This window comes from Terrapene carolina, unplaced genomic scaffold, assembly GCF_002925995.2.
Source record: "Terrapene carolina triunguis isolate 2854851 unplaced genomic scaffold, T_m_triunguis-2.0 Scaffold232, whole genome shotgun sequence".
In the NCBI taxonomy this organism is placed as follows: domain Eukaryota; kingdom Metazoa; phylum Chordata; order Testudines; family Emydidae; genus Terrapene; species Terrapene triunguis.
The window spans coordinates 7,501,955-7,519,536 of record NW_020664583.1 but is presented as its reverse complement, the minus strand read 5'-3'; the positions used below and the strand labels follow the sequence as shown (position 1 = coordinate 7,519,536).

Here is a 17,582-nt window from a genome sequence, read left to right as displayed (position 1 = left end):
GTGAAGCCGGTAGCGCTCGGGCAGCCCTTTTCGCGTGGCTGGGAGGGAGGAGGGGGAGTTAGGGCGGGGACTTTGGGGAAGGGGCGGAGAATGGGCGGGGTTGGGGCGGGAAAGGGGCGGAGTTGGGGCGGGGCCAGGGCCCCGTGGAGTGTCCTCTTTTTTTATTTTTTAAATATGGTAACCCTAACTTAATAAAGCATATTAAATTATGTTGTGGACACTGTTGTACATTGGTCATATTATCTGAAGAAAGACAGAAAAGTGCACTACAAAGGGGCAATTTATGATTGTGAATGGAATGAAGGATGTGCATCTTGATAAAGTCACAAAATTGGGATTATTCTTGACATGATGATTAGAGTATTTAAATTAGCAAAGAGTTATTATAAAATTAAGCTTTTTAAAATTAAGAGGAAAAATAGGCTAGAATAATTTAAGGAGGTATTTTGCTAAAAATAGCGTATAGGTGAAGGACTCCCAGATGAGGTGGAAGAATTAAGAAGTCATGTATTTAAAAAAAAAAACTAGATGATCATCTGGAGTTTAATAAGTTAAAAGGGATCTGAAACAACAGGTTTGTGCTTGACAGCAGCCAATAGCAGTCTTCAGGGTAGAAGGAAGGATTTTTTTTTTTAATTAAGCTTTTCTCTTCTTCAAATTGACTATGAGGTGTCTGGGGAATTTTATTTTTGTTTAAGAGTGGGGTTTTTTTTTGCCTGCTTGAGGTAAAAAAGTTTTTAAAAAGAATTTTTTAAAAGGTATAAAAATCAAGATGAGAGCTGTCAAATTATTCTGGACACAAAGGCAACTTGTGGCCCTACACAACTACATAAAAGTTTCACAAACAAGGTAAAATATTAAAAGAACCTTACAGAATAAGATAACTAAGGGATAGAGAAGGAGTTGGCAGTACGAGAGAGAGGAATTCAACTAACAAATACTAATATAATTATTTGTCAGCCGTCTTCGCACAAAAAGCGTTACTGTTAAGATACGAGCAGTCACAGCCTCAAAATTAAGTACAGTACCCAACCTTGCAAGGTCCTGATTCCCCCTTTACTCCTAATGAAGTCAGCGAGTCACCATTTAGGCCCTGATCCTGAAAATCCTTAAGCATAGATGTAGACCTACTGACCTCAGTGGAACTACACACGTGCTAGGTGTTTACTATAGCTCATTTAGGCCCCGACACTGCAGACTTTAGAGAGGACACCATCAATTTGTAATCGAGTCCATTTTTTAAAGAAATGTTTAAAAAAGTTTCAAGAATTACTCCTGCACATGAACACCTCTGCCAATTTTTGTGATTTTACATCACATTTTCTTGTTTTGTAAAGTTTTTCCTCCCTGCTGTTGCTATATGAAAGATTTATGCAAACACGGGAAACTGACTCATTAAACAGAAGACACAGTAAAAATTGACTATACACTCAAAGTATTGTCAAAAGCACCAAGTAAACGGTAAAAAGTGTATAGTTTTCTAATCTCTTTAATTTACACTAATCTTAGGTGTTATTTGTAACAGAAGGTAAAACATTTTAAGACAAATATTTAAGTTAACTGTAATGCCTTTAATGTAAGGATGTTAGTGGAGTTCTCTATCCTATCACAAAAACCGCTTCAGAAGAGGAGAGATTTATTTCTGAAAAGGATACATACTCCAAGTAGGTCCTTTCCAAAATATCTAAAGAAGTTCCCTTTCTGCCAAGGAGGTTAATTCATGTGCTCATTTGGAAGATGTCACTTAGCTTTTCTGATAAAGAATATAATTCACCCTGGCAAGTATTTAATACCAGCTTTGAGAAGTGCCAATGATATCAAGTGAAACGTATGAGAGATCTGGATCTGTCGAGATATAGTTTGAGATAAGAAATGTGCTTAAAATGTCCACACTGATATTTTGAAGAGTGAGGATTTGTGCAGGAGGAAAAAGCTTTTTCCAATTAATGTGATTTCAGGAAGGAAATAACAGGGCCTGAAGAAAAAAAAAATCTCTCAACACCTATTTGTTCAAGACCAACCCTATAGCCCAAATGACAAATACCTGCACTACCCCCTCTCCCACAAGCCATATCCATTTAATTTACATTTCCAAAACTTCACTCCATCACCAACAAGTCAATTCTGTCCCTACCCGCACACAATTCTGCCCCTTATTACAATTAAAATAGATTTTCACATACAAAGAGTTACACTAAATCCTGGGCTTTCCTCCAAATGATTGCTGGGCATCTGAATGAATGAATTTTGGGCTGTTTCCCTGCTCCCTCCCAAGAAATATTTTGGGCTCGTGCAAAAAATGAATCCTTGGTCCCCCTAATTCTTTGCAGGCCTCCAGGATACATCAGAGGCCCTTAGCCATCCAGCAACTCTTATGAAGAAGGGCACTCTCACCTAGATCCTCAAAATGTATTTGACCTCAGTGGGAGTCCAATACCTAAATATCTTTGAGGATCTGAGCCTCTGCTCCTTGTTCCAGCTTTTCTGTTTCTACCCGTTAAACACATAGAATAGAAGCTGGCTGAAACTTTAGCTTTAGAGGCTCCTACAGGCCCTCTATATTTCAGTGCCAAATATATCTTAAGAGTAGGAATATATCACCTACACAGTATATTTCAGCAGTTACCTTCAAAAATTTACTTCAGTGGTTTTTAAGATTTAAAGCAACAACAAGCAAGTTAATTTTATCTGGTTTTTGTTTTTTGGGGGGCAAAATTAAGGAACTAAATATCAGTAAATACATATAAACCAGACCTCAAACAGCATTTCTTTTTTATTTTTTTTACTTGCAGTACCTGATTCGAAGACTTGACTTGGCCAGTTCATTATGTTCAATTTCAGCTTTTTTCATATTAAATATTTTTTTAATAGCATTTGCATCCTGTTAATTGAAATAAGAATACTCCATTTTAGAAAAATGAGACTGAGTCAAGGATTTACTCTAATTTTATAGATATAACTATACAGATTTAAAATAGTGTGAAAAGAACAAAAGTTAGGGTTACATATTTTCTTGATAGAGAGCGACTTTGCCCAGTGTCAGAAGTCTGTAGCAAAATCTAACTTGAAAGGAGACTTTCAATGGTTAAATAAAAGGGAATAAAACGGTGGCTAGTGTCTGTGGCACTTCTTTGCAACATCCTTAAAAAAAAAAAAAAATCCATGACTTACGCGTGCACACACACACCAATAATACATTAGAATGAGTGGGTTTGTTTTTCTTCTCTCCACTGGAAAATGATTGGTGTCATAGCTAGCCTGCCTTAGCATTCTATCCACCTCTACTCTTATAACAATAGATTTTACCCTTAGAATGTTACATACATGTAGTGCCCTTCATCCCAAAAGTTAAAGATATGCAGGAATCACTTCACCACTGAAATTCATTCACTTTTAGGTACAGGAAGGTAGGTAGGTAGAAAATATGCTCACAGCATGCTGGTCAATTTAGAGAGAAAAGGAAGTGGTGAGGAAGAGATAAGAGTGAGTTTTGGCCATATGATGCACGCATACTCTTACAAAAGATAGAACAGGATCTTTAATATCCATGCAAAGGAGGCAGGACCTCCATTCTTTCAGGCTTTATACCTCAGACCTCCCTACACTAAACTGCACAGAATTCAAATGTTCTGTGATAATGAACAGACAGTCAAGTGCCATGATTTGAATCTGTAATGCCAGGAATTCTAGGCATTTCTAACCTAATAGCCAGCGAGCCATCCTTTATTCCTATAAGAAACCAGGCTGATTAATGTCCCGTTTGAAATAAAATTGGAAGGGAGAAATTTATAGTTGGCAAACAGAAAAGAACAGTCAACAGGGAAAGAATATACGTTTCAAACTTCTAAGAGGGAGTTACTAACAATAAAAGGCATAGAAGTTAGTCGACAATATCCTTTTTAGTATTTCCAGATAAATTAGAAATGCTTTAGAACCTTATAACACACAAAATACCATTTTAATAATTTAAAAATATGTAATATAATAAAAAGATTGAACCCTGACTTAATCGTCAAAAAAAATAATCTGAAAATAACCTTGAATACTTGAGATCCAGGCTCATTATAGGTTTTGGCATTCTTTGCTAAAAGATCTACATCCTTGGCCATTGCATGAATGCTTTTATAACTTCCATTCTGCAGAACAAAAAACAGAGCATTTACTCTTTAGATAATAACTGATCCTTTTTATCCTGTCACATGAAGAAAGAAAATGCAAAACACTGGAAAGTAAAAGGTAGTTCACACCGAATAAAGACATTTCTTTATGCAGCATATAAACAAACTTGAATAATTCATTGGGGAAAAAAAGAAAAGAAAATCATAAAGGAGATACAAATATAAAAGTTATTTTCTCGGTCAGTGACAGATCCGACAAACTAAATGAACAATGCACTGACTCCAAAATTATTTTAAGCAAACTTTAAAACACATCATTTGGATTACCATTTTAACTCATCTCTATCCTCCACTTCAAGTTCAGTATGCATTAGCAGTTGGTATTTCACAAAATTCTGGAATTAGAGACTAATACTTCATTTTAAAAATTAGATTTGAATAAGGTAGTATGGATCACCAATTTCTAGCTCTAGGAATTCAGGATAACAGCTAGCTAAAACCAAATAAGAATAGGAAAGGATGAGTGGGAGAAAGCAAGATGGTAATGAGAATGACACTAATCTAAACTTAAATATCTCAATTTGCCCTGGCCAGAAATTACTACTTTATACTAGTACATGGCCAAGAACTCACGGTAACTGGCATTTCATTCATATCAACTACTAGTGGTTTAAGACACTGAACCTTAAACTGTGACTACTTTTGGCACACTAGTCCAGGATTGACTATAGCCAGTCCTGAACCTCAGAGCAGTATAGTTTTCAGTTTCTTAATTTACTGGCAAAAATTACACTTACTACTGATCTACATAAACTTTTGCCTCTAAACTTTAAAAAGCTTATTTTTCGAAAATTACAATATACAGCTCATTAACATGATCATACTGTACCTGTATCCTCTGGGCAATAGTCTTAAGATCTATGGGCTCCTTAATTATTGCATAATAGTCAGGATATTGCTAGAAAACAAAAAATGATACATCTATGGTTGTACACTGACACATATAATTCACAAGGGAAACACTTAATAAAAATCAGTATTAAATAACCACTTATATTTGATGGCCTATTACCAAAGGCAGCTGAGAAGACAGATTACCACCACAAAACAGCTGAAAGATTATGTACAAATTCAGTATTGATTAAGGTTTATTCTCTTAACCAAAATTGTTTACTTTCTCCATATCATTAAGATAATATACATTGCTCATGTAACTAATCTCGCTTATTAACAACATTTGAAAGGGTTTATTTATATAGATTCACCAAATGAGCTAATGATCTCATTCACAGAGTAGATCCCTTACACTAAGATGAAATTCAAACTAAGTGGAGTTACACTCACTCTGAATTGAGCTGTAAATGACTTCAAAACAAAAGTTAGATTAGTAAAAAGATTATTTTAGGGTTGATCCATAAACACCTTTCCACCAGCAGAAAGCTGCTAAAACAATAAGCAGCCCTTACAGCCAATTAAGAAAAATGAAATACTTCATCATTCCACCAAAGTGATATGAAAAAAAACTATTTCCTCAGAAAGAAGCAATGATTTTATAACATGACCTTTATCTGATAATGTGTAACAACGTTTTAACATTGATAGCTATTAGACATTATACACACCCCTCATAGTTTGCTCTCAGTGTTAAAATGTTATTGTACGTTATCTGATTAAACAGATAATGGTTTCTTCAGTAAACAGGCATAAGGGGGCAATTTCCACTGAAAAGCAAAATATTATGACTTGGTAGTGCTTAAAGTATTTTTATTTATTTTTGTTCACTTGACTGTTAGTCTCACAGTCAGCCCACAGTATCAGTTATACCATTTTCCAGATACCAAACATAGAACACAAATGACTTCATTTCACTACTCACCACTTTAGAGGGAAGCTTCTGAAACAGCTCACTTATGAGACGTCCTGATGGGTTGGTGGCTATGGCTACAGCTTCAAGCAGCTGTTCAAGAATCTCTTTCAAGTAGCTTGGAGAAGACTGGTACAGGAAATGAAGTTACAAAAAGCTTTGATGAGAAAGATTTCAATTTTATAAAAGCTTCTAATGGCCCCTGTAAAATTTTCAGTGTAAATGTATCAACATTCTTTTTCAAGGAAAAGAAGATGAAAACAGCAGCTATAAAGATGTGTGCAACTTTTCAAGACATAGTACTATGGTTATGCATTTAGTAAGGCACGTGAATAAGTCTGAATGTCACATACACATTTCATGCACAGATCCATTTTTCAGAGTTAAATAAAAATATGCATTGTAATGTCATGCAGTACTAGCTGAGATTTGCAGGCATAGCTCTAGCCTAAGTCCCTGGTTTAAGGCATTACAAAGAACAACAAGTCTGAGAATAACACCATGGTGTTGACCATACGGCTGTCTCATCTGAAAGTGTTCTCATGGGGACCCAGATTTTCTTGCACTGGGCCTCAGATCATGCAAGTTACAAGAGGTCATATTTATTATAAACTTTGACTAAAATAGAACCACATATACAGTGGTTTTATCACTGATCATCTCCTAAATATTTATTTCTTAAGAATTCACTAATATGTACACAAACATATGCAAAGGTATAAATACTTACATAGAGAGTACTGAAACCATTACCATTTTCTATGTATGTGTAAGAACCCTTAAACAGTATATCAGAACATAATCTAGTGACTTAATTTATATGTACACATGTCCCATAACCTGTTTTGGCCCAGTTTAATAACCACACATCGACCGATGTCCCTCCATAAATTGAGTTTAACCTTATTCTGAAAGCCCAGTTTTCACACACCTCTTAATTTCACAAGCAAACTATAAATGCAATGCTTCCTACTTACTACTTCAGATATTGCCCCTTGATTGTCATGCCCTTCATCCTCTTCCTCCTCCTCCTCAGCATCACCTTTCTGAACAAACTCATTCTTTGTGCGCATATACAAATCCCAAAGTTTGCAGGCAGCTTTATATTCAGGAGAATCTGGCTGTGAGAATGAACCAAACAGCACAACATTATTGCTATCTGTTATTTTAAAAGTGTTGTTAAAATTCTGAGCATTCTGAAGTGAAATATATTAAATAATAGAAAACACAGCAATTACTGGCTGTGTAATTCTTCAACACAGTGATGTCAGGAATGGTATTATGAATTAAAATAGATAGCCTCCACCACACTTAAGGACATTACTGCCAATCTAGGGTAAATTACCTAAAGTTTTGGATTTCTTTTATCCCATCTCTGCCACAAGATATTGATACTTTCAATGCAAGAAATACAGGAAAACATTTTATTTTTTAAGATTCTGAAACACACTTTTTCATTAAATTTTAGGAAAGATGCTAACAAAATTATTTAAAGATAACCTTAATAAAACCCATTAACATCTAAAGTGTACCATTCATATCTGGGGCAGCAGAACCAGAGGGATGAGGGGAGCTAGTGCTGATCTATGTCCTCAGTTTCCCCCCCCACGTCACACTCAGCTCTCTAACCCTGAGCCTCGGCTTGAGCTGTCTCTGACTGAGCCCTGCCCCGACACAAGCAACCTCTGACTGAGTCTCAGCCAAGGAGCACGTAGGAACCAGGGTGATTAGGCCAGAAGAAGCTACCCCCAGAAAGAGAGACACCCCAACTTCCCTATTCTGCCCTGATACTCGCCCTCTCCCCGCCCCCAGCATTCAAAGTGAGCTTCGATCACCTCTGATTTATATAAGTGCGTAACTACTGTTTTTTTAAACAGAGTATAATACTGCAGAGATTCTAAATGAGTGTCCTGCACACCATTGATGGTTAGCAAACCACTTGTTTACCAGTGATCTTAGCTCTCCTGCTTGTTTCCAGCTGAGAGAAAGAATTGATGGAAGTGAGAGATGAAATCATCCCACTACTTTTGCTCTTTTCTTTCAAAAAACAAAAAATATTATATATTTGTTTTTCTATATTTAACTTGATCTAATCATTCAGAATGACCAATTCATTAAATGGGAAGTGTATTGATAAAATACTTTAAATCTGTTCGTCCTTTACTTGCCTGCTCAGTACTGAGTTCAGGATTCTACTTGTGCTCTTTAATGTTTTTCCCAAGGAAAACACACATCACATGAGACACCTAAAAAGACATACTTTCCTAATATTTTTCCATGGAAGAAATTGCTGTAGTTGAGCAGGGATGCTACATGATTAGGAAAGAGAGAGGGGGAGGCATATGAGGTAATCTCTGTATTAAGATCTGGTCCACACTCCAGAAAAGTTTTGGAACCACTGTAGTACTGGAACAGATGTATATTACCATAATGGTCTCTTACATATGAAACTGGCTGTATCTTCTAAAAGCACACAGACCTGCTATTGTCAGAATATATGAATTTGGGCCTTTAAATGAAGCTTCCTCACCTTATAGTAAGCCTTTGCATTGTTAAATAGTAGCTGAAAGTCAGCAGTCAGTAGGTTCACATCATCATACTCCTCCATTTTTAGTTTCTGTTGGATTTTCATTAAATCAATAGGCTGAGAAACCACTTCATAGTAGTCTGGCTGATTTCTGTTGTAACAATAAGTAAAGACATTAGAGTTTGAGCACTGAAAGCGAACCCTACAGTATTTAACTTTGCACAAATTTAAGACTAATTCAGAAATGTTTCTTGTATGTTTTTGCTACAACTTAAATAGCTCAAATTTACAAACAACCTTAATATAAATGAATTAGCACATACACCGCTACCTCGATATAACGCGACCCGATATAACATGAATTCGGATATAACGCGGTGAAGCAGTGCTGCGCACTCCGGTGGATCAAAGCAAGTTCAATATAACGCGGTTTCACCTATGACGCGGTAAAATTTTTTGGCTCCCAAGGACAGCGTTATATTGAGGTAGAGGTGTATTTTAAAATTTATCTTAAATCTATAAAAAAATTACAGACAGAAATAGTCTATCACTTCACCTACTCCAATCCCAAAAGTCAGTTATGGATTGTTCCCTAGGATATATTTTTAGTATTTTACTCCTCCATCTTTGGAGACAATTTTACAGTCAAACAGATCTCAACATCAGGAAGGCTTTATATTCTAGGTTTCATATCAAATCAAACATTTACTTTTCTGCCTGAACACAGGCACCTGTGTCACAGTTGTTCAAAGGGGCATGCTATCAAATATAAAGATCAAAAGACTAATGCAAGCTTGTTGCATATTTAATGCACACGTTTTGCAACTTTTACACAGATGAGCTATTTCTCAAAATCCATTTGTTCCAGGACTAGCTCTCATACCTAAGATTGTTACCAATCAAAGCCATCTCCTCACCTTCGTTTTGGTGCCCTAATGAAAAGCTCACATAGGAGCCTGCCCTGTTCATCTTTGTAATCTCTGATTGTGTTGTACAGTTCATGGCACACAGCAATCTAAAAGGCAAGAACAATCCAGTAAAACAATGGAAATGCTAAGGAGGCAACAAATTTAGGGTATGTCTGCACTTGAAATGCTACAGTGTAGACACTACCTATGCCAACAGGAGTGGTTCTCCTGTCAACGTAGGTAATCCACTTCCCCGAGAAACAGTAGTTAGGCCAATGGAAGAATTCTGTCTGCACAAGGCCTTAGGTCAGCATAGCTACGTCTCTCAGGGGTGTGGATTTATGCCCAAGCCTTGGTTAGAGTAGGAAGATGGGGGGAGAGGAGTGTCACACCATAAGTTGCTCTATAGTAGGGTATTAAACACCCAGCCCATTTGATGTATTAATATAGTACTATGGCATACCCAGATTTGTGTGTTTTTTCTTTATTAAAGGGAGTTTTCTAGCCCTTGTGGTTGCAAAGGAAACTTCCCAAATATAAACCAACACAGTGTTGACTACAGACTCAAGAAGACACCAAAAACAATAAATAAGGAAATGTGGACTCCAATGTTTCACAGTTAATCTCTCTTAGGCTAACTAATGCCTAAGGATGGCACTTCAAATGTCAGCATTTACTATTTCTTTGCTAATCATTTTAGCAGATGGAAGGAGGATGGGGAGGAAGTGAAAGCCATAAGGTATAGAAATCAGGAACTGCTACAAGGAAGCAGATGCAATGGGAAGATAAGACGAGAAATACAAAGACAGTGAAGAAAAAAGAAAAGCAGCTAAAGGAGAATGAGTAAGGAAGAGAAAAAGGACATCAATTGGGATGGTCCTAAAGATGAACATATTTTCATGGGCCAGGGATGAATAAGGTACTGAACAAATAATAGAACTTTAGGTACTACACGGAAAGGCAATATTCTACCTTTTGCTCTTTGTACAAATCTTGTATTGACATCAGTGGGAGAACTAATGGACTGAAGGAGATACGTAGTCCAAATTTATGCCCCAGCCCACACACCATAATTAAAAATGTAACTCAGACATCTCCACAGAATGAGTTTGATATCCCTGCTCTACAGCCAGTGTAGAATCAGTGATGCTGGTCTCAGGAGGAAGTCGTAACTTGCCCACATCATTCAAAATTAGAGCTCAGGCCAGGAAAGTGCACAATATAGCAAAGGAAACAGAAGCTGTTCCTCAGGGTTCCCTACAAATGTAGAACACCGTCCCATGGGGGAAAGCCTGGAAGAAGACTTTGCAACTCCAGAAAATATCCATAGAACACTATGTTGTACCCTTATCTTAAATATTCTCACTAAATATATATATATATATATTTTTTGCAAATGTTTGCTTAAAGCAATTTCAAAAGGTATTCCACATTTGGATTTATGCAATAACACAGAACGGGTAGATATTACAATGGTACTTACAGGATCTACAGTTGGGAGATTTGAAAGTCTCCTTCTTTTCCGGCTTGGGCCTGGTATATTTGTTGAATGGTGACCATCATCAAAATCTCCTCCACTGATGCTGCTGGAAGGAGAAGTAGCCCTTCGTCGCTTGGAACCCATGGAATCCAACTTCTTCTATAATAAAGAAAGATGTTCTTAAACTTATGGCTTTGCATCCAATCTCTCTGATGAGAGTGAGCATTAAACTTCCAGTTCTTTAGGGTATATGTATTCAAGATGGTTCACTGAGATTTAGTTATGTATTATTACCTCATGAAATCATATAGCTAAAACACTGCTTATGTCTTTGATAGTTTACCTGATAATCCAATCAATCCTCCAGTTTTATACTGCCATGCATCCCCATAACATCAGAGTGCCTTGGACTCTTATAGGGTGATGAAAATGTATCTAACAACACTTACCAGTATGCTTTCTTAAATCACCCATCAATGCTTGTGACTTGTCATTCCATACATGATAATAAAATAAGAACTTTTGTCATAGCAGATGAACTAGTTCAAACAAGAGATAATTTGGTGATTCTGATTGACAAGTACTCCATCCCACATCCAAAGGCAAAAAACAAACAACACTCTTGATGTAATTAAGAGTCTGCACTGACAAGTAAAAACCACAACTACTGCTTAATATCTAGTCCTGGGATCACACCAAAAGGGGTTTGGGCTGTAACCCGGTTACATTTTGTTATGTTCTCAAGCCCTCCCATTCTCTCTCCAATGCTAAAATCAGTGTAGACTGGATAGCTCAAGTAACTGGCAATGCAAGAGTGTTTGTCTCCTCTCAGCCACGGGTTTGAATTTACTAAAGTAAATAGTGACTGAAATTAATAACCATCCAACCACTACTGAGTGGTTTATGAAAGAAGCTGGCGGACCTAGCTCAATTTCTAGTGGCAAGGTATCAGTGTCACAAAGACTTCTCTCTACTGGCACTATTATTGGGAGTCTCAAAGACTAAAGACTGAATGGGTACAGACTAGAGACTCCCCAGATCTCCTCCCATTTTCTAATAGAATCAAGGCATTTTTTCTTGTATGTGTTGTTTTTAAATGGTGCAGCAGCCTGGCATAACTACATTAGGGTATCTTTTTCATATTCTAGGAACAGAATTAATTACCAGCAAACACTTAAATAAGTTGAATGAATATGAGGGGGGATTCATTATGGCCAGGATTAAAAAAAAAAAAAAAGTCAAGGTAGTGGAGGATGATGCATATATGATCAATAATGTACTAGATTTACCAGAGTACAACCAGCACCTCGAAAAGCCAATCTCCTCATAGTGTCTGTTGGCCAAGTTAAGATACTGGGAGAAGGTAAGACTCTACAAGTGTCAATTCAGCAATGGTGTTAGTACAGTCTAAACTGAAAAAGGAGAGAAAAATAGAGGGGAAGGGTAAAAAGGAGAGAGTGGATAGACAGAATTCAAGAAAAATAGTGAGGAGGGAGGAAAGGTAGGGGAGGAGAGGAACACAGATTAGTATTTTTTGGATTTGTTCTTAACAAAAACAAACTTCCACATAGAGTATTTTTTCTGCACAGAAAATAAGACATTTTTCTAGATTTTTTAAACAAACTGTTTGCTTTTTCCTAAAGGCCCTGCTGACACATCACAGATTTTACTGCCAGTCTGAATGTAAAAGAAGAGAGAGCTGCAACACTGTAAACTGATGGGAGTGGAGAAGCAGCACAGTGAATGTATAAATAAAAAAAAGTTTTAAATTCTCAAAAAGTAATAAGATTCTTTAGCAATGGCCCACATCATCAAGAAACAACTTCAGAGGAGTTTTATGGCTCTCTTTACTGAACAGTAGCCTTCCTTACTAAACATTTAGCCCCTGTTCATAAAACTTCAGCCACATATCCTATTACATGATAAAGTTTACCAATATAAGATTGTGCAACAAATACATCAGTTTGCTTGTTGAAAAACACTTCTATCAAAACCAAGCTTGTATATCAACCAGGATATAAAATATAAAGCTGAATTTTGTTAACAGAATAGCTATACCTTATCAATGCCAGTTTCTCTTTTAAGACTGATTTTCTAACAAATCCCATCCACATATACAGAACTGTATAAAAAAAAAACAACCAGAAAATAAAATTAGTCTTACCTATCTGGTATGCACTAATTTACTTTTGGAACCAGAACCAAAAGACATGGAAGACAACTTGTTAACCCAGGGATCAGCCACCTTTGACCCGCGGCCCGCCAGGTTTGTTTACCTGCCGCATCCGCAGGTTCGGCCGATTGTGGCTCCCACTGGCCGCAGTTCGCTCCAGGCCAATGGGGGTGGCAGGAAGCCCTGGAGCGGTGAACCGCGTCCGGTGGGAGCCGCGATCAGCCGAACCTGCGGACGCGGCAGGTAAACAAACCGGCCCGGCCCGCCAGGGTGCTTACCCTGGCGAGCCACGTGCCAAAGGATGCTGATCCCTGTGTTAACCAAATGACAAATTTGTCCTATGTGTTTTTACACTGCACATGCTCTTACAGAGGAAGTTTAAGAGCATATTAAGTTTTAATAGGTACTTCATTTAAGGACTTCAGAGCTTTATCTCCCTGTAAAACTTAGGTATATGTAAAACCTATATCAAGGTTTGGACACCATCATATACCCAAATTCAGTAAGATAATCAAGTTATTGATCTCAAAACAATACCTTATATTTAGTTGTAGAAAATATTGCTCTCTTCTTAAAGGAACTGATGTCTCATGGTGCCTTCTGGGGTACCAACAATCTCCCTACCTACAAACACTTTCACTCCTTGTGTGAAGTAGAGAAGGCCTTGAGAGCTATTCAGACAATTCACACAGGACCTGAGAACAGTGTTTCTGCAGCACTCACATGAGAAATTGCTTTAAATCTTGAACATTTTTCATAACCTTTACAGCAACTCTTAAAAAGTCAGATCTCTTATAATACCTTCTTCTACAGCTACTCAGTGAGAGACCTCTCTTGACTCCTAAAACATGACAGGTTACTCATTGCCACATCTCCTGAAGATATGTCAATAAACATTTTTTTCTTGTAATCTATTAAGGACCCGTCAACATAGTATAATGTCTAATCTCCTTGAAAGAGTCGAGCTTTTACACATATTCGAGACAATTTACTTAAAACAAGCCAATTGGGTTTTAACAAGCATTTACCTTTCTGCATCCCTTTAAAAATAACCAACCAGGAAAGTTACACAGGTGTCAAGAAAAACTAATTGTTTGCACTGTGGGTATCCTCCACATGTCTGTAGAAATATTTCTCAGATAATTGGCAAATGTCACAAAATGACTGAAAAATTTATGATATATTTCATCTATATGATTACTGATAAATGAATCCTGAAACTGGCCTGAAACATATGAGGAAAAGTGGATGGAGGGAATAATGAACTGTAAAAGGATAAAGTTAGCAAAGTTAAATACACATGTTTATTTTTTCATTAATCTTTGAAGGGGTAATGGACAAGGGACAGATAATGTGACTGCTTATTTGATCAACTACTGGGTGTAATACAGGTCTGCTTCTAGTTTAAATATTACTAATGGTATAAAGAAATACATTTTCTAGCAAATTTTGCGAGGCTCTTTTGGTAAGAAAGGGAGGACTGGGTCTATTTATGGCCCTATAAATATAATAAAATATTTGTGTATAGATACATACACATCTTCAAGTATTGTACAATCATTAATTATGCACCCAGTACTTTACAGGTGGAAAAACTGAGGAAGAGCGTATATATTACATCATTCGCTTTCTATATTTTGATTTGTAAAAATGTCATGCACATGGATTTGTCTATCATTCCTACCTACCCTGAGGTGTGTTCCACCCTCTTAGCTGCAAATTCTCTGGGACAGAAACAGTCTTTTGTCCCTTTCTTAGGAAAGGCTGAAATAATTGGGCATATTTAGTCAAGAGAAGAGATGGGTGGGCGGGAGTCATGATCACAGTCTTCAAATATGTAAAAGGTTGTTATAAAAAGAACTGTGATCAATTGTTCTCCATGTCCACTGACGGCAGGACAAGAAGTAATCAGCTTAGTTTGCAGCAAGGGAGATTTACGTTAGATATTAGGAAAACCTTTCTAGTGATAAAGTTAGTCAACCACTAGAAAAGGTTACCAAGGGAGGTTGTGGAATCACCATCACTGGAGGTTTTTAAGAACAGGTTGGACAAGCATGGGGGGCTGGACTTGATGACTTGAGGGCCCTTCCACCCTTACATTTCTATGATACTTTCAGTACAAAAGGCCATGCTCCTCGACTGGAGAACCTAGGTGCTATGAATAAAATATGAGTAATGTGCCCAAGGTCAGAGTTAGGGCCCGGAAGTCAGGACTCCTTGTATCTGTTCCCAGCTCCAACATCGACTCAATGAGTTGATTGCTTTGACAAGCCGCTTCCCCATTCCGTGCCTCAGTTTCCCCCAGATGTAAAAGGGCTAACACCACCAGCCTCACCGAGGGAGGATCAGTGCCCCGGAGGCGAGGCGAAGGGGAACTGGTGCCTCGGAGGGGTGGGGGTGGCAGGGATGAGGATGGGAACAGGGGATCAGCTCCCACGCCGCCGGAAGGGTCCGGGGCACGGGTCTGGGGCGGGCCCCGGGCAGGGCACCCCCACGCTGGGGGCGCTGTCTCCCCACTAGGAGCGCAGCGGACACACAAAGGGAAGCGGCGGCCTCTTGGCTTCCGCAGCCCAGCTGCCCGCTCCGAGCCGCCGGGCCGGCAGCCAGCGCTTACCCAGCCGGCCCCGCTCCGCCTCCGACAGCCGCGGCCGCGCTCGCCCCCCGCCGCCCGCACCGCCGCCACCGCTGCTGCTATTCCGGCCGCTCCTCCTCACTGCCGAGTCTGTCGCTGCCGCAAAGCCCGCCCAGCCGCCAAGCGAGCCCGCCAGCGCGACACCGCTTAAGCCGCGGGACCGGCCTGCTTTACGGCAGTGTCTCCTCGCGGGACCGGCCTTCCCCTAGTCGCCTCAGCGGCCTCCACGTGGGGAGAGCGGCGCCCGGAGCAGCCGCCGCCATGAGGAGGCCCAGTGAGTGCGCGCGAGGGGCGGGCGGGACCGGGGTGGGGTGGCCAGCGGTGGATAGTGCCGCTGGGCCCCACGAGCGGGGAGGGGGGCAGCGGGCGCTTCCCTGTCGCGATCGAGCCTGAGGCGCTAGCACAGCTCCCCTCCCCCCTTCGCTGTCCGTGGGGTTGGGGGGCTTTTTCTGAGCTGCCGGGGGCAAGGAGAGCCCCCTACGGGCCTGGGGGGAGTGACAGCGGTCCTGCCCTGGGCGGGTGGGGCCACCCCGGTTTGCCGCCTCTCCTCTGTTCCCCTCCGAGCCTGGGGCTCCAGCCCTGGAATGTGCTGCTGAGGCCTTGCTGATCCTGCAGAGACTTGGGCCCGCGCTGGGCTCTGCTTAACTTCACGTGTTCACACAGGCCTATAGCCTTTGCAGGATCGGGGCCGAGATGGGGATCTGGGTTGAGCTGAGCGAGTTTTTTTCCAACTCATAATTTTGGGGGAAGGGTCAAAAGATTTTTTTCCCCTTAGTGCTGTGACACAAATTCTGCCCCATTTCAACAAATAGTTTGGGCCCAGGAAAAACTGACGATTTTTGTTTTTAATAAAAAAGTCAAAACTTTTTGTTTCTACCTTTTGGTTTCTAAAAGTTTGAAGCGTTTTGTTTCAAAACAGCATTTTAAATTCAAATTTGGCCAATTTAAAAAATAAAACACAAATTGAGTGAAAAACACCCCAAAGTGACTAAATTAAAACAAAAAGCTGGGACAAAAATTCTTTTTGAGTCAACTGAAGTATTTTTGGTCAATTTAATTTTTGTGTGTGTTTTCAATTCAACAATTTTTTTGGGAAAAAATGGTTTTGGTTTAAATCGATTTTTCTTCTGATTTTTCAGTTCTGACCCTGAACCAAAAAAATTATTTGCTAAGCTCTGCATCTGTGGCTTCCACACAGGTATTGCTCATAAGAGTTGTATTTGGAAAGTGTATCCAGTCTGCCTGATTATAACCCATATTGATGTTTTCAGAGTTGAAGAAGGCTAGTAAGCGCATGACCTGCCATAAACGATATAAAATCCAGAAAAAGGTAGGTCTCAATGCCGAATTTGCTATTAAGCATTCATATTAAAGGGACACTTGGATATATTTCAGCCCTAATTATAGATTATGTAAATGTATGGTTTTCGTGGTGCTTAAAAACTAGCAACTGGCTCAAACTGTAAAGTTCAGCTCTGGATCCAAATTTGGGTGGGGTTTGGATGTAAAGTTTTGAGTAGAACCCATTTCTGTTTAAAGCATAACTAAATGTAGGTGTGCTAATGACCAAAATGCTTTTGGAGTGTGGTATTATTTCTGTTTAACATTTATATTGCAGTAATAGCCAGCCAAGTTGAGGCCCAGCTGTGAACCACCCATTCCATACATAACTTTTGTCATTTTGCTCATCAGTTTATCTAAGATATTTCTAATGCACTATGGCATCTAAGCACCTTGTATGCAAATTAGGGTAGCATTAACTTGCCCAGAGCATCCTCATTACTCTGATATCAGACATGCTTTTATTTCGTATTATTTCAAAGTTGTTGGTGTTTCTTCTGTTTGAATGAACAGGCATAAAAATAGAAAATGAATGTTGC

The 17,582-nt window shown here is 39.1% G+C and overlaps 2 protein-coding genes across 7 annotated transcripts in view; one reads left to right on the top strand and one right to left on the bottom strand.

The window, feature by feature from the left end:
* Window positions 1-15,718, bottom strand: part of PBRM1 (polybromo 1) — an 81,530-nt gene extending 65,812 nt beyond the window's left edge. For all 6 annotated transcript variants that reach the window (XM_024195696.1, XM_024195698.1, XM_024195699.1 and 3 more), the window contains exons 1-9: window positions 15,685-15,718; window positions 10,901-11,056; window positions 9,427-9,524; window positions 8,513-8,660; window positions 6,960-7,103; window positions 5,995-6,111; window positions 5,008-5,076; window positions 4,038-4,136; window positions 2,796-2,881 (exon numbers count right to left, since the gene is read on the bottom strand). In XM_024195696.1, the coding sequence (XP_024051464.1) occupies window positions 2,796-2,881; window positions 4,038-4,136; window positions 5,008-5,076; window positions 5,995-6,111; window positions 6,960-7,103; window positions 8,513-8,660; window positions 9,427-9,524; window positions 10,901-11,041 (902 nt within the window). In that variant the 5' untranslated portion in view covers window positions 11,042-11,056; window positions 15,685-15,718. The remainder of the gene's footprint in view (window positions 1-2,795; window positions 2,882-4,037; window positions 4,137-5,007; window positions 5,077-5,994; window positions 6,112-6,959; window positions 7,104-8,512; window positions 8,661-9,426; window positions 9,525-10,900; window positions 11,057-15,684) is intronic.
* A 144-nt stretch (window positions 15,719-15,862) lies between these two features.
* Window positions 15,863-17,582, top strand: part of GNL3 (G protein nucleolar 3) — a 19,053-nt gene continuing 17,333 nt past the window's right edge. Inside the window, exons 1-2 of the mRNA XM_024195702.2 lie at window positions 15,863-15,976; window positions 16,974-17,032. Of these exons, the coding sequence (XP_024051470.1) occupies window positions 15,964-15,976; window positions 16,974-17,032 (72 nt within the window). The 5' untranslated portion in view covers window positions 15,863-15,963. The remainder of the gene's footprint in view (window positions 15,977-16,973; window positions 17,033-17,582) is intronic.